The sequence below is a fragment of the Neurospora tetraspora genome (genome assembly GCF_033439725.1).
Source record: "Neurospora tetraspora strain CBS 560.94 chromosome Unknown B0H65scaffold_7, whole genome shotgun sequence".
In the NCBI taxonomy this organism is placed as follows: domain Eukaryota; kingdom Fungi; phylum Ascomycota; class Sordariomycetes; order Sordariales; family Sordariaceae; genus Neurospora; species Neurospora tetraspora.
In genome coordinates this window covers 2393865-2405698 of record NW_026944389.1, presented here as the reverse complement: position 1 = coordinate 2405698, position 11834 = coordinate 2393865, and the positions used below count along the sequence as shown (strand labels likewise).

General features: G+C 41.0%; 3 protein-coding genes across 3 annotated transcripts; all 3 read right to left on the bottom strand.

Moving 5' to 3' along the window:
* Nucleotides 1-356: 356 nt before the first annotated feature.
* On the bottom strand, nucleotides 357-2297 carry B0H65DRAFT_433253 (CYT-19 DEAD-box protein precursor; the record flags this gene model as incomplete). Its single annotated transcript, XM_062825057.1, has 2 exons — nucleotides 357-1890; nucleotides 1954-2297. The coding sequence occupies 2 exons, from the start codon at nucleotides 2295-2297 to the stop codon at nucleotides 357-359; spliced, it is 1878 nt and encodes a 625-aa protein (XP_062678650.1).
* A 6699-nt stretch (nucleotides 2298-8996) lies between these two features.
* On the bottom strand, nucleotides 8997-10581 carry B0H65DRAFT_580507 (uncharacterized protein; the record flags this gene model as incomplete). The annotated part of the gene is given in 4 exon segments (XM_062830795.1): nucleotides 8997-9062; nucleotides 9077-9618; nucleotides 9715-9947; nucleotides 10193-10581. The coding sequence occupies 4 exon segments, from the start codon at nucleotides 10261-10263 to the stop codon at nucleotides 8997-8999; spliced, it is 912 nt and encodes a 303-aa protein (XP_062678649.1). The 5' UTR covers nucleotides 10264-10581.
* Nucleotides 10582-10687: 106 nt separating this feature from the next.
* B0H65DRAFT_433211 (uncharacterized protein) lies at nucleotides 10688-11439 on the bottom strand (the record flags this gene model as incomplete). The annotated part of the gene is made up of 2 exons (XM_062825052.1): nucleotides 10688-11038; nucleotides 11137-11439. 2 exons carry the CDS (start codon nucleotides 11437-11439, stop codon nucleotides 10688-10690), a joined length of 654 nt encoding a protein of 217 aa, XP_062678648.1.
* Between the last annotated feature and the right edge of the window lie 395 nt (nucleotides 11440-11834).

Below are 11834 nucleotides of genomic sequence, written 5' to 3'. Positions count from 1 at the left end.
TCCGATACAAGAAAGTAACCCCCTCTCTCGTGACCACGGAACTGACAAAGACTGTACTACCCCTCTTTTGTGTGTTGCCCGCTTTCTATAATAACATTTCCATATAGACAACAAACCACCCCGATGTGTGGAAACAAAAAGAAACTCCGGCCTTGCTTTCCCGTGATAATTATGCTATAGTACAGATGGTATCAATGTCGAACAGTACGGAAAGGAAATACATGGGGGACCCGATACCACGGTTCGAAAAGGTGTCTGTCTCACTCATAAGACAGAACCCCGCAAGCATCTTCTTTCATCGGGAAAAACGAATAACCCATTCGTCGCCAAATGCACAGTTAGACCCAGCTCTTAGTTTAGAAGCTGGCCTGCTGGCGGCGGGTAGGACGGCGATCGAGGTCCTGAGCCCTGTGGAGGACGTTCTCGAAGGGATCATCGGACTGGCGACGGCGGGGCGGGGGGAGATCACGGCGGTGGCCAGGTCCGCTACCCATGGGGCGCATAGAATGCTCTCTGGTCTCGACTCTCAGACCCTGGACACGGCCCATGTGCTTCATGATGCTCGCGCGGACAGCAGGAGGCTCCGGCAAGCCCCAACCGAACTTGGCGAGGTCGTTGAGAGCATAGACCAAAGCCTGGCGATCGACGCTCTGAAGAGCACCACCGAGGTAGGACGAGTAGCAGTCCCTGAAGAGATCCTCAGGGAGTCTGGATGCCGCATCAAGGATGTGCTCGAAGTTGGCGGGCTTGTCAGCACCGGAATCAGCGGCGTTGACGGAAGCGCACTCGAGCTCGTCGTTACGCTTGATGGGGAGACCGGGAAGTCTGCTTCTTGCCACGTGGAGCTCGATGTCGGGAACGATAAGCCAGCCCTGGCCAGGCTTGTTGGCTCTGCCGGTACGTCCGAGACGGTGAATGTACTGCTCCCTGTTGGGGGGCGTGTGGGTCTGGATGACGTGGGAAACGTTGGGGAAATCCATGCCTCTGGCGGTAACGTCGGAGGAGAAGAGGATACCGGTACGAGCGTTCTTGAACTCCTCGGCGGCACGAGTTCTGGCGCCCTGGGTGAGCTTGGAGTGAATGTCCCAAGTCTTGGGAATGTACCTGAACTTCCACTGAAGACGCTTGAAGATCGCATTGGCCATGATAACCTCAGCGGTAGTAGGCAAGAAGACGATGGCCTTGAAAGGAAGAGCCTCGGGGTTAGTCTTGGACTCGTTGATGGCCTTCTCCACGAGCTCCAGCATGGTCGGGTAGATGTTCTCGAAACCCTTGCAGGGAACGATGTACTGAGGGATACGGTCGTGGGTCAGGACCTCATCGGCCTTGACGGTCTGCACGAACTCGAAGTTGTTCTTGTCGATGTAGCTTCTGGCGAGACCAACAACATCCTTGGGAATGGTGGCAGAGTAAAGCAGAGTCTGGCGGGGAAGAACCTTGCGATCGGGAAGGTAGTTGATGATCTGGCGAAGCTCCTCGTCGAAACCAACTTCGAGCATTCTATCGGCCTCGTCGAGAACAAGGGTCGAGAGTCTGGGGGCGTCGATGCCGCTGTGGCTGTCGGAAAGCAAATCGTTCAGGCGACCGGGGGTGCCAACAAGGATATGGCAGCCCTGCTGGCGGGTCTTGTACAGCATAGCGTTCTTCTGGGTACCACCAACGGCAGTCTGGACGATAACACCGGTTCCCTTGACCAACTTACGGGCCTCCTCTCCGATCTGCTCCGCAAGCTCGCGGGTTGGCGAGATGATGATGGCGCGAATGTCATCAGAACGAGCTCTCTTGCCACCAAACCTGTGGGCGAGATCGGGATCTTGGGCGATGATCTTCTGGATCACAGGGACGAGGAAACCAAGCGTCTTGCCAGTTCCGGTCTTGGCTTGAGCAACACTGAAAGCTTCACGTTAGCAACTGTTGGAAGCGCGGAAATGGAGGTGAAGGATCTGGGCGTACATGTCCTTGCCCTTGAGAGCGGGGCTGATGGTCATAGACTGGACTTCGGTCATGTTCTCGTAACCCATGCCATGAGTGATGGCGCGGACGACGTTCTCATGAACACCCAGGGAGGCGAGGTCGGCGAAGCGGGTAACGAGGCCATTGGAGGCAGCAGTGTTGCTTTGGACAGTGGCCTCGGCCGAGTAGAAGCGGGGAAGGGAGGCCGAGGGAAGGGACTGAACAGCGGCGGCGCGGGTGACCTGGCTCAAGAGGGCGGCCGAGGGCTTGGAGGAGATCTGGAGATGGCGGGCAGCGAGGGCGGCACGGCAGAGGCCGGCCTGGCGCAATACGCTGGTCCTCATGTTGGCGACGGCTACAGCGACGCGACGGGACTGATAAGGTGGCGGCACACACTCGGATCCGTCAACGACTTAGTTTGAGGGATTGATCGTGGGTTGGGACGATAAGAGGCGGACAATCAAACCAGGGAAATCGGTCAAACTGTCGTCGGCGTCGAGTGTGATGGGATGATGGGCGGAAAAGGTGGGAAAAGACGAGAGATGGGAATGGGCCTGGTACCTGCAACAGCAAAAAATTTCCATGGCGTCAAAGTCGAAGCTTGAAGTTAAGATCCCTGTCGTATGAGCCGCCTTTATCTTATCAGCCGTTACTCCGCACTGAACCCCATCTTTGACGTTCAGTATCCTAGGGTACTTCTGCACCATCAAAGAGAGACGAGCTACCTCTAGGTACATAGTCAGGAACGCTGGAAACTAATCCTCTCCGCAAAACATCGATGGGGCCGAACAGGACCCCCTTTGCCCACTTCGACCTTTCCTGGTCCTTGTCTCATACCTCTACGAAGGCGATACACTGAGTATATTTCTTTCTTAGTCTCAGACCTCAAACCTGCTGGACCTCCGAAACGCGCCCGCCCGCCCCACCCCCCACACCACCCACCAATCAGCGGACGGGCACACTTTTTCTTCTCACTTTGTTCGAAGAGACCCACATTCCATGTGGGGCGGGGGCGCGGGGGGGTCGGGGAGAGGGGGGGGTCGGGGATGGGGGGGTGGGGGGATGAGAGAGGTCAATGTAACAGAGACTATTTCTTTCTCTACGTTGTAGAGACACGCAAAGGTTTTCAGGGTGATCACCTCAACTTCGTGTTATGGAATGTCATTCCGGTCGGCCCCGAGTTCCAGCTGTTTCGGTGGTTGGACCAGGGAATGGTTCGGGGCACCTCAGCGAACTTCTTTAACTGGCTCTGTAGCAGCTGTTGTCAGATTGTACGGTTGTGTGAATGTAGAGAATATGGGTTAATCGCTGTATTGATTGAGTGTGTAGAGTAGAAAGACTGTATATACAGGTTGGGGGATCCCAAAGTATTAGGAAGGTTTGCAGCGCTGTTGGGATGGCTGGGAGGCTAGTCCTCTTATAGAACTCTCGTTTTATTGGCTAGATATAGCCTACCAAATTGATATACTTCCCTAATTGAAATCTCTTTTGAGGATAAAGCTAAAGCTATTTATACATCACCTTCCCATTTCTAACTATTTCCTCTACATTTTCTAGCTCAATATAATTTATTATATATCCCTTTTTTTCTTTCTTCTCCTTACTTAAAGTTATTCTTAGTAATTTCCTAAATTTTATATACTTCTGCGTAAATAATACCTTCGTTAAATTATTTACAAGTATTTTTACTATCTTTAAATATTTTACTTTAATAGTCCTAATTATAACCTCCTACTGAAATTAGTATTTATAAATATTTATATATTTTAATTTAATTACTAATTTAGAGGTTTCGACTGTTATTACCCTAATTATTTATTTATTATTATAATTAATAGTAAGGATAGGATCTACGAATTTTATAGTTAAGCCTCATATTAAAAGTATTGTAAAAATAGCTTCCTTTATTATATTTGAGAGGGTAATAAGTTCTACTTCAATCGTTAATATAGTTATAGTTGTTTATTTAGTAGTTCCCTAATATATTAGACCGCTAAAAAATTTAATTATAAAATTATATAAGCTCTTTCGATTTATAAAATTATTTATAAAGGATATATCTAACGTAATTTATAAAGTGTCTTCGCTTTTATAATATAATACTATATTTATAGTAGCGTATAAATAGTATAATATTTTATTTATAGCCTTATAATAATTTACATTAGGGTTGTAACTATATTTAGCGAAGTAGTTTGTAGCGAAAATAATATCCGGTTGCGTTATAATTATTACGTAGAGAATAGAGCCGATTTTAATTTAATATAAGTATATTAATTCATTAAATGCCTTATCTTTAAAGGGTACAAATTCGATATTAATTATAGGTAGCTATTTTACTCTTGTATTATTTATAAAGTAATATATTTTCTATAAGTATAATTATTAAAATAATTAAATCTTTTATACTTTATAATTTCGTATAATTTCGATACTTAAAAATTATTGTTACTCTTTATTTCCTATAAAATATTATTACTATTTAAAATTATTTATATATTTATAAACTTCCTTATTTTTATTATAATAGAAAATAGAAATAATATTATCGATATAATAGAAGACGAACATACCGTTATTAACGAGAATATAGGGTTCTTCTAAGATTGCTTCAAAACCTAAGATAGTAAACGTGTTAGTAAATTCGTATTATTAAAGAAGTAGGGAACGCCGCAATTTATATAACGCTTTTATAATTTTAAATATTTTATTTAATATTTAGTATTTTAGGGGCATACGTATATAGATTTTTTTATTTATATAAACGTTAACGAAAGTATTAACGGCGTTGTATTGAATTAATTCGAAATTAAAACGTATAATTATAGTAATAATGGTACGGAAAAATCAGCTGGCGAATATAGAAGTATATATTCTTTACCCTATTTTCTTCTTTTATTAATATCTTTGTACGACGAAATATACTTTAATTTTATTAAATTTATTATTTTTAAAATATTTATATATATATACCTATATATAATCGAATAATTACTTCCCCTTAATCCTTAATTCGTCCTTATCGACCTCTACCTAAATTTTATCTCTTTATAACTATTAAAATAAACTTACTCTACTTCTCTAAACAAGTTTCTAAAAAGGTAGTAGTTAAAAAATTTATAGTTTTTTAATAGCGGTAATAATTTCTAGCGGTAGATAGTTTAAAGTTTATCTATAAAAACGAAGGAATTGAATTCCTTCTAGATAATAATTTTACTTTTCTAGGAACGGCGCTCTAATTTTACTTTTATAACTACTTTATTATAATATTTAGCCGTAAGTTAATAAAATCTTCCTACGTTAAATACGGCCTTTTATAATTCGAAGCCGTAATAAATTTCGTTTTCGGTATATTTATCAAAACAAAAATTTATAAAAAAGAATGCGGGCGGTAGTATATTAAAAGGAATAGGGTAACTTTTATTAAAAATGAAATTGAAAGATATTTTATTAGTGGGGGAGTTCGAGTTTTCTAATTAGGATTCTAAAGAGCCGCGGTTGGTCTCTCCTTTTTTAAAGGTTTAATTAAATTCTAATAATAAACTTGGGAGATCGTATATTTAGGTATCCTTAAAATTAATTCGGCTATCTACAAAGTTTAATATTTTTAGTACTAATTAAGATTAATTATATTAATTAAATAATACTATAAATTAGTTAAAGGTGATTTATAAAGATTATATTTCTTTTAATACTGCCTTAAAAAAAGTGTATTTTCGTTAAATAATATATTGCGGGTATTAATAATCGTATTTGTAATTGGGTTCTAGATTCAGTAAATTGAGGAGGTTATATAATTAATAAAGTATTTTATTTAAGTTTTAAGGTTTATTTTTCAGCGTTTTTACTCCTGCTTCTAGGTAGCGGTAATTATTGTATATATTTTATAATTATAAATATATAGGTATATTATATTTAATTTACGCGGGGACGACGTATAGAAGCTGTTTCGGTAGGCGATAAAGCTATAGAACTGTTTATAAGGGGATTTCTAATTATAGAGCTATTTAAGCGATTGGTTATTAAAATAGATCGCTATAGAAATAACGTTTAGCTATAAATCTTTCGCGAAATATATATTTAAATTTATTATTCGAAATCTCTCTTTAATTATACTTCCCTAACGCTCTACGCTATTATTTTATATTTAAGTATTTAGAGTAAAGGGTTTTATAATTATACTTTTGAAAATAAAGAGGTTTTTTATTACTTTAGAGCTGGTAATTTCATTATTACATTCGATAATTTTAGGTTAAATATTAGATTACTTAACGAATATAGTAAAAAGGTCGTTTAAGAAGGAGGTAATAATTATAGCTTCTTAATTTATTATATAATAGTCCTAAATATACCTAGTATATTGGTAAGTAATAAGTATAACGTTAGAATATTCTTAACGGTTCTTATTATAATTTAAGAAATCAATAGCGAATTTCTTTTTAAATTTCTAACTATAATTTCGAAGTTTTTATTTAATCTATTAATTTATTTTCGATATTGCGTAAGCGTTACAATTTATAATTATAAATCTTTTAAAGCGGACCCCTATAACGTTATTAAAATAATTTAATACCTAAGAACCGTAATAATCGAATTGGTAATATTAAATAATAGTTTCTTTTTTATAGTATTTTCGGCTAATTAGCGAATTGAATTAGTTTCGTTGCGTAAAGAAGGCGGCTCTTAAAAAGGTCGAGGAAATATTTTCGAAAATTATTTAATAGTAATATATAGAAAGGCTATAGAAAAGGGAATTATTTAGGACGTGTAAATAATTATTTAAGGATTTTTAGTTTTAATAGAGACCTCTTTTATATAAGAAGTAAAAAAATACGAAATTGGCTATAAAATTTAAGTAGAAAGCTACGTTATTAAATTGAAATTTTTTAAATCTGTTTATTCTTTTTATAATAATATCTATATTTCCGTATCCTTTAATAAGAATATAGGAATCCCTAACCTAGAGCTTATTATTATATAGGGTATAATGAAAATTGAAAAAGCGAGAGATTTTATTAAATATATAGAGAGAATTCCTAAAGTCGAAGATTATGCTATTTTTAAGAGGATAAATATTTAAACCTTCCTTAATATAGAAAGTAATTTTATTAACGTTAAACGCTATTTTATAAATATTTTTCTCGTTAAAGAATTAATTATTTTTATTATTGAATTCGGGGAAGGGTTAGGCGTATTATTTTACTATTTCTCGTTTATAAACTTCGACCTCTTTGCCTAATTCTATATTATCTTCAAAATTCTTTATAATCCTATTTTAAATTTTTTTATTGGGTTTCTAGCGTAGGTTTATAGCTATAGTTAGGGCGGAGAATATATATTAATATTATTTAGTAATATATATACCCTCTTTATATATTTTATAACCAGGGGAATAATTTTTAATTTTTGTATTGCGTTTCCTTTTACGTTAATTATAGGTTCTATTAGGTCGAACGCTTTTACTTTTAATATTATTACCCTACGAATGATTAAAAGTAATACTTATTCTAAATACTCTTTTATACCTCTTAGTTTTAGCCGTAGTAATTAAAGGTCGTTTATATAAGCCTTTATAACGAAAATTCTTAAATATAATATGGAAGTTAAGAGTATTAATTATAATTTTTTCGTTATAGAATTTCGAAATTCTAAATATTTAATTAAGGCGAATAAATTTTAAGTAATCTAGTAGATTTTTAAATTAGGCAACGGCTATTTTAATTTCTAGGATTTTATATTATATAACGTTAATTATAATTAAATCTTAACCGTTAATTTATTTATTTATTTTATTAGAATTCTTATTAAGTTCGTTCGACAAGGGTTTAATATAATTATAATAATATTAACGTACTTTAATTATAATATTTTCTTCGTAGTAATTATAAATACTACGGACCCGGGCATATTATACGGCGGTAGATTTTAAAGGCGCGAAGGAGTTAGCTTTATAATTTAGGTATACGGTTTCCTAAATTTACTTTCAAAAATTAATATTATTAATCTTAAACGATTTATAAATTTTTTAACGGTTATTATATATAGTATCATTATATTTATATTTTTAAACAGCTAAGAGGTTAAAATCAGCTAATTAAATAACGGTATCGGTTAGCTAATTTTCTTCGGACTGGTTGATAACTTCGACTTCGTTATTAAGGATTTTATTGGTAATTATAAAGGTAGCATTGAGGGTTGCCAGGGTACGGTAGATTAGGAGTTTAATTTTAAGGCGTTGGAAGGATTTTTGAATTTCTTCGACACAGCGGGTAATTGTGACTTTAAGGGCGTAATTAGAATAATATAATTCTTAAAATTTAGTAACGGCTAATTTGAAACTTTATAAATAATTAGTAAAGTTTAAGCTTTTAGCGTACCCTAAGAATTTATTATTCTATTTACGGAATTTTGAAGGGGTATCGAGGTAAGGTCGGTTGGATTTAGAAGTGGATTCCTTAGATAGGGACATAATTTCGGTCGTGTAAGGGGTTGTATAAATAAATTTTATACTTTTAAATATATTTGTATAATATAGGGATTGCAAATTTAGATTATTAATTATTAAATTGTACGGTTATATGAACGTAGAGAATATAGGTTAATTATTGTATTGATGAAATATATGGAGTAAAAAGATTATATATATAAGTTGGAGGATCCCAGAGTATTAAGAAGGTCTGTAGCGCTGTTGGGGTGGCTGGGAGGCTAGTCCTCTTATAGAACCCTCGTCTTACTAGCTAGATATGGCCCACCAAATTGACAGCTGTCAGCAAATTCTGCTAGGATCGGTTTCCGTCATGGCCCCACATGAGATCCGCTCATCCCGCAACGTCGGGTCACTCTTCCGTCTCATGGTGACCTCTCCACGCGGGCACATTCAACACCGAGAAACTTGGGAATTGGACATTTGTAAATATGTAGGCTTGAGGTACGATTCTACTCCAACCCGGTCCCAATCAATACCTCGAATATCATGCCGCTATCCCAATAATTCTTGCCGCTGTTGCCGTACTCCTGCTCGCCTACCACAAGTATCGTTCCCACTAAGATGCCTTCAGTTTGACCTCCTCGCGCTCCTCCTCTCCTCCTCTTTCTCCTTCTTGCTTCCACTTCTCCCAGCAACCTTCATCGCCACAAAATCCGCTACAGCACCCGACACCCCCTCATAAACCCATTTGCTAATCGCCTGCGCCGCCTCCATCACGGGTTCCTGATTCACAACGAAGATGACAGCACCAGCGACCGACAACGCGCCTCTCCCCAGACTGCCCGCCACCTCTTGTCCGTGATCCTGGCTGATCTGCTTCATCCTAACAGAGAAACACAAAACCTTTGGCCAAACAAACCAGACCCACCGATCAACCAGGCAGAAAATCCAAAGAAGGAACTTGTGGAGCAAGTTTTCCCTTTGGACGTTCTTGTTGTGTTTTGTATCTGAAGGCTTGTTGTCTTTGGTAGGACTACTCTCTTGGACGATCTTCCTCACCACCGCCGGCGGGATCGCATGCTGCAGTGTGGCTATTTCGGCATTGCGTAGGTCTATGGGTAGCCCGTTGAGCAGGTTCTGGAGACCGGTTATGTAGGTCGATCGCTCGAAGTTGGAGCTGAAGGTGCTGTTGCCACTGCGGCGAGACTCTTCGGCGGCGTTCACGAGGAGACTTGTGCCTGAAGACGGTGACGGTTAAGACAGGAGAAGTTTAATGACTAGCTTGCGAGCAACCCAAACGAAACAGGAGAGTGAATCGGCCGGGTCATGCTTACCTTGCGCCCCATATCGCCAGTCGATTCCCAGTGTCTTTGGTGTTGTTGCAAAAGGCACGAGTCCACGTCCTGGGGTGCTCACTGGAGAGGCCAAGTCGGGCATGAAGTATTCCGTTCCAGCCTCTGACATCTTCTCGGTGGCGGTTCTATCGTCTTTTGATGGCGGTTCTGTCGAGATAGGTGTGGACGGAGCGGAGGCGGCTTTGAGCTGGCTAGGGGAGGTTTCCGTGTCACTGAATAGAGATATGTGGTGCTGGAGCGATGATATTGAAAATACAGAACGCAGTAAGGAAGGGCGTCCATTTGAAGGCGTCAGCGGGACTGCCTTGGGACTGGATGTTGTTCCCTCATTTGAGTTCATGGAGGCTGATTGTTCCTGCATAGCCTTGATGATCTCTAGTTTGTGTTGTGCGAAACGGGCTCAGATGGACCAAACCCAGCTTCTAAAATTTGAGTTTGGAAGGTGCAAGGTCTTGACCAAGAGCGGCTGCAAGATTTTAACGCCGGATGCTGCCACTTTTGAGAGATGTAGGGTTTGACCTCCCACATATGAAAGCTTAGGAAAAGCTGCAGTGTCAGATGCCTCTATGCGAGGGTTGACTCAAAACACCATCCCGCATCTGGTGAAGTATCGGGCTCTCAACCCTATAACTGAGATTGTCTTCATAGAAAGTGGTAATTACGCTCAAACACCAGACACCACTTTGACCACAGAGGACGCTTCCGGTCTATCCGACCTGTTTTCGACACTTTCAGCCTGATGATGCCCAGTTCGTCTCTTACAGTCTATACACGCCCCAAACCGTGACATGTGCGCGAAATATAATTTCAACTCCCTCCAACACCTGTCCACCATCGAAGTTCCCGCTCTAGAGTCGTGTTGCCGGTCCTATACGCTGTTTGTGCCATACAAACAACTGGCACCCCCGAACTCGGCTTCACAGGACCAACCTCGAGCCTCGAGCCTTTAGAACTAGTTATTCCCGCCGGCAGCGCCAGAAGCAGCAGCAGCAGCCTTCTCCGCCGCAATCTTAGCCTCCATTTTCCTTCTCGCCTCAATAATCATCTGATCCCTCCTCTTCTGCAGCAACGACTGCCTCTCCTCGCGATTCGAGCTCCATCCTCCAGTCTTAGGGGCGCCTGCCGTCGCCGCCCCAGCATCATCTGAAGGGGCGCTGGCGAGTTTGTCCTTCAAGTTGTACCTCGTAATCAGATCCGGGTGGGCCTTCTTTTCCGCGTATTTATTGGCGGCGGCTGCGCTTTGCTGCGTGGCAGTTGTCTCTGGTGAGGTGGGTGGGGGCGGAGGTTGGAAGGTGATCGGAGGCTAGTTTGGTTGGCACTCAGGCGTTAGCGAAAGCTCTCGTGACTAGGCATGGAGAACAACACTTGGAATAGTAGTAGTAAAAGAGGTGGTCAACTCACAGTCTCCGTTCTCCCCGCCAGGATCCTTTCCGTCGTAGCCTGCAGGTTCCCCCCATGGCGCTGCAGATCCCACAGGATAGTCCGCCTGTCTACTTGCGGAAACATCTGCTGTATCGTTTCAACCGCCGCCTCCCGTTCTCGCTCCCTCCGTCTTTGCAACTCCTCCGGTGATGCGCCACCTGTCCCGCCCGGCTGGCGATTTGCCGAAGATGCATTCCCGCTAAAGAAGAAGTAGCGTACTGCCAGACCGGTTATCAACAGTACAATCACCAGGGAAGGGAGGTTGATCTCTTCCTCCGCCATTTTCTCGTTCGGTTGTTTCTGGGCCCCTTTCGAAATCGTTCGGTTGCGCAAGGGGGGGTTGGGCTGTCGCTGAGTAACCGGTTCCTTCGAGCGGACAACTAAGGCCGGGAAGTCGTGGAATGTGCTGAGCGATATATACAGATCGGTAGTCTGGTGTTCCTGTCCCGGCGAAGTTCTATCTTGGGTTGTTGTTTGAGAATCTCCGTCACAAAGTGCTTCGCTCCCTAACGCCTGACGTATGATGCGCGTCGCAAGACGATGCCGATGACTAACGGGATTAAGGGAAGTAGCGCGTGCCAAGGGCAGTCGATGTCGACAAGATGTTGGTGGCAAGGAGAGGATGAAAGAGATGAATGCTTTGTGACGAGATATAGTTGATGGATACGGTAGTCCAA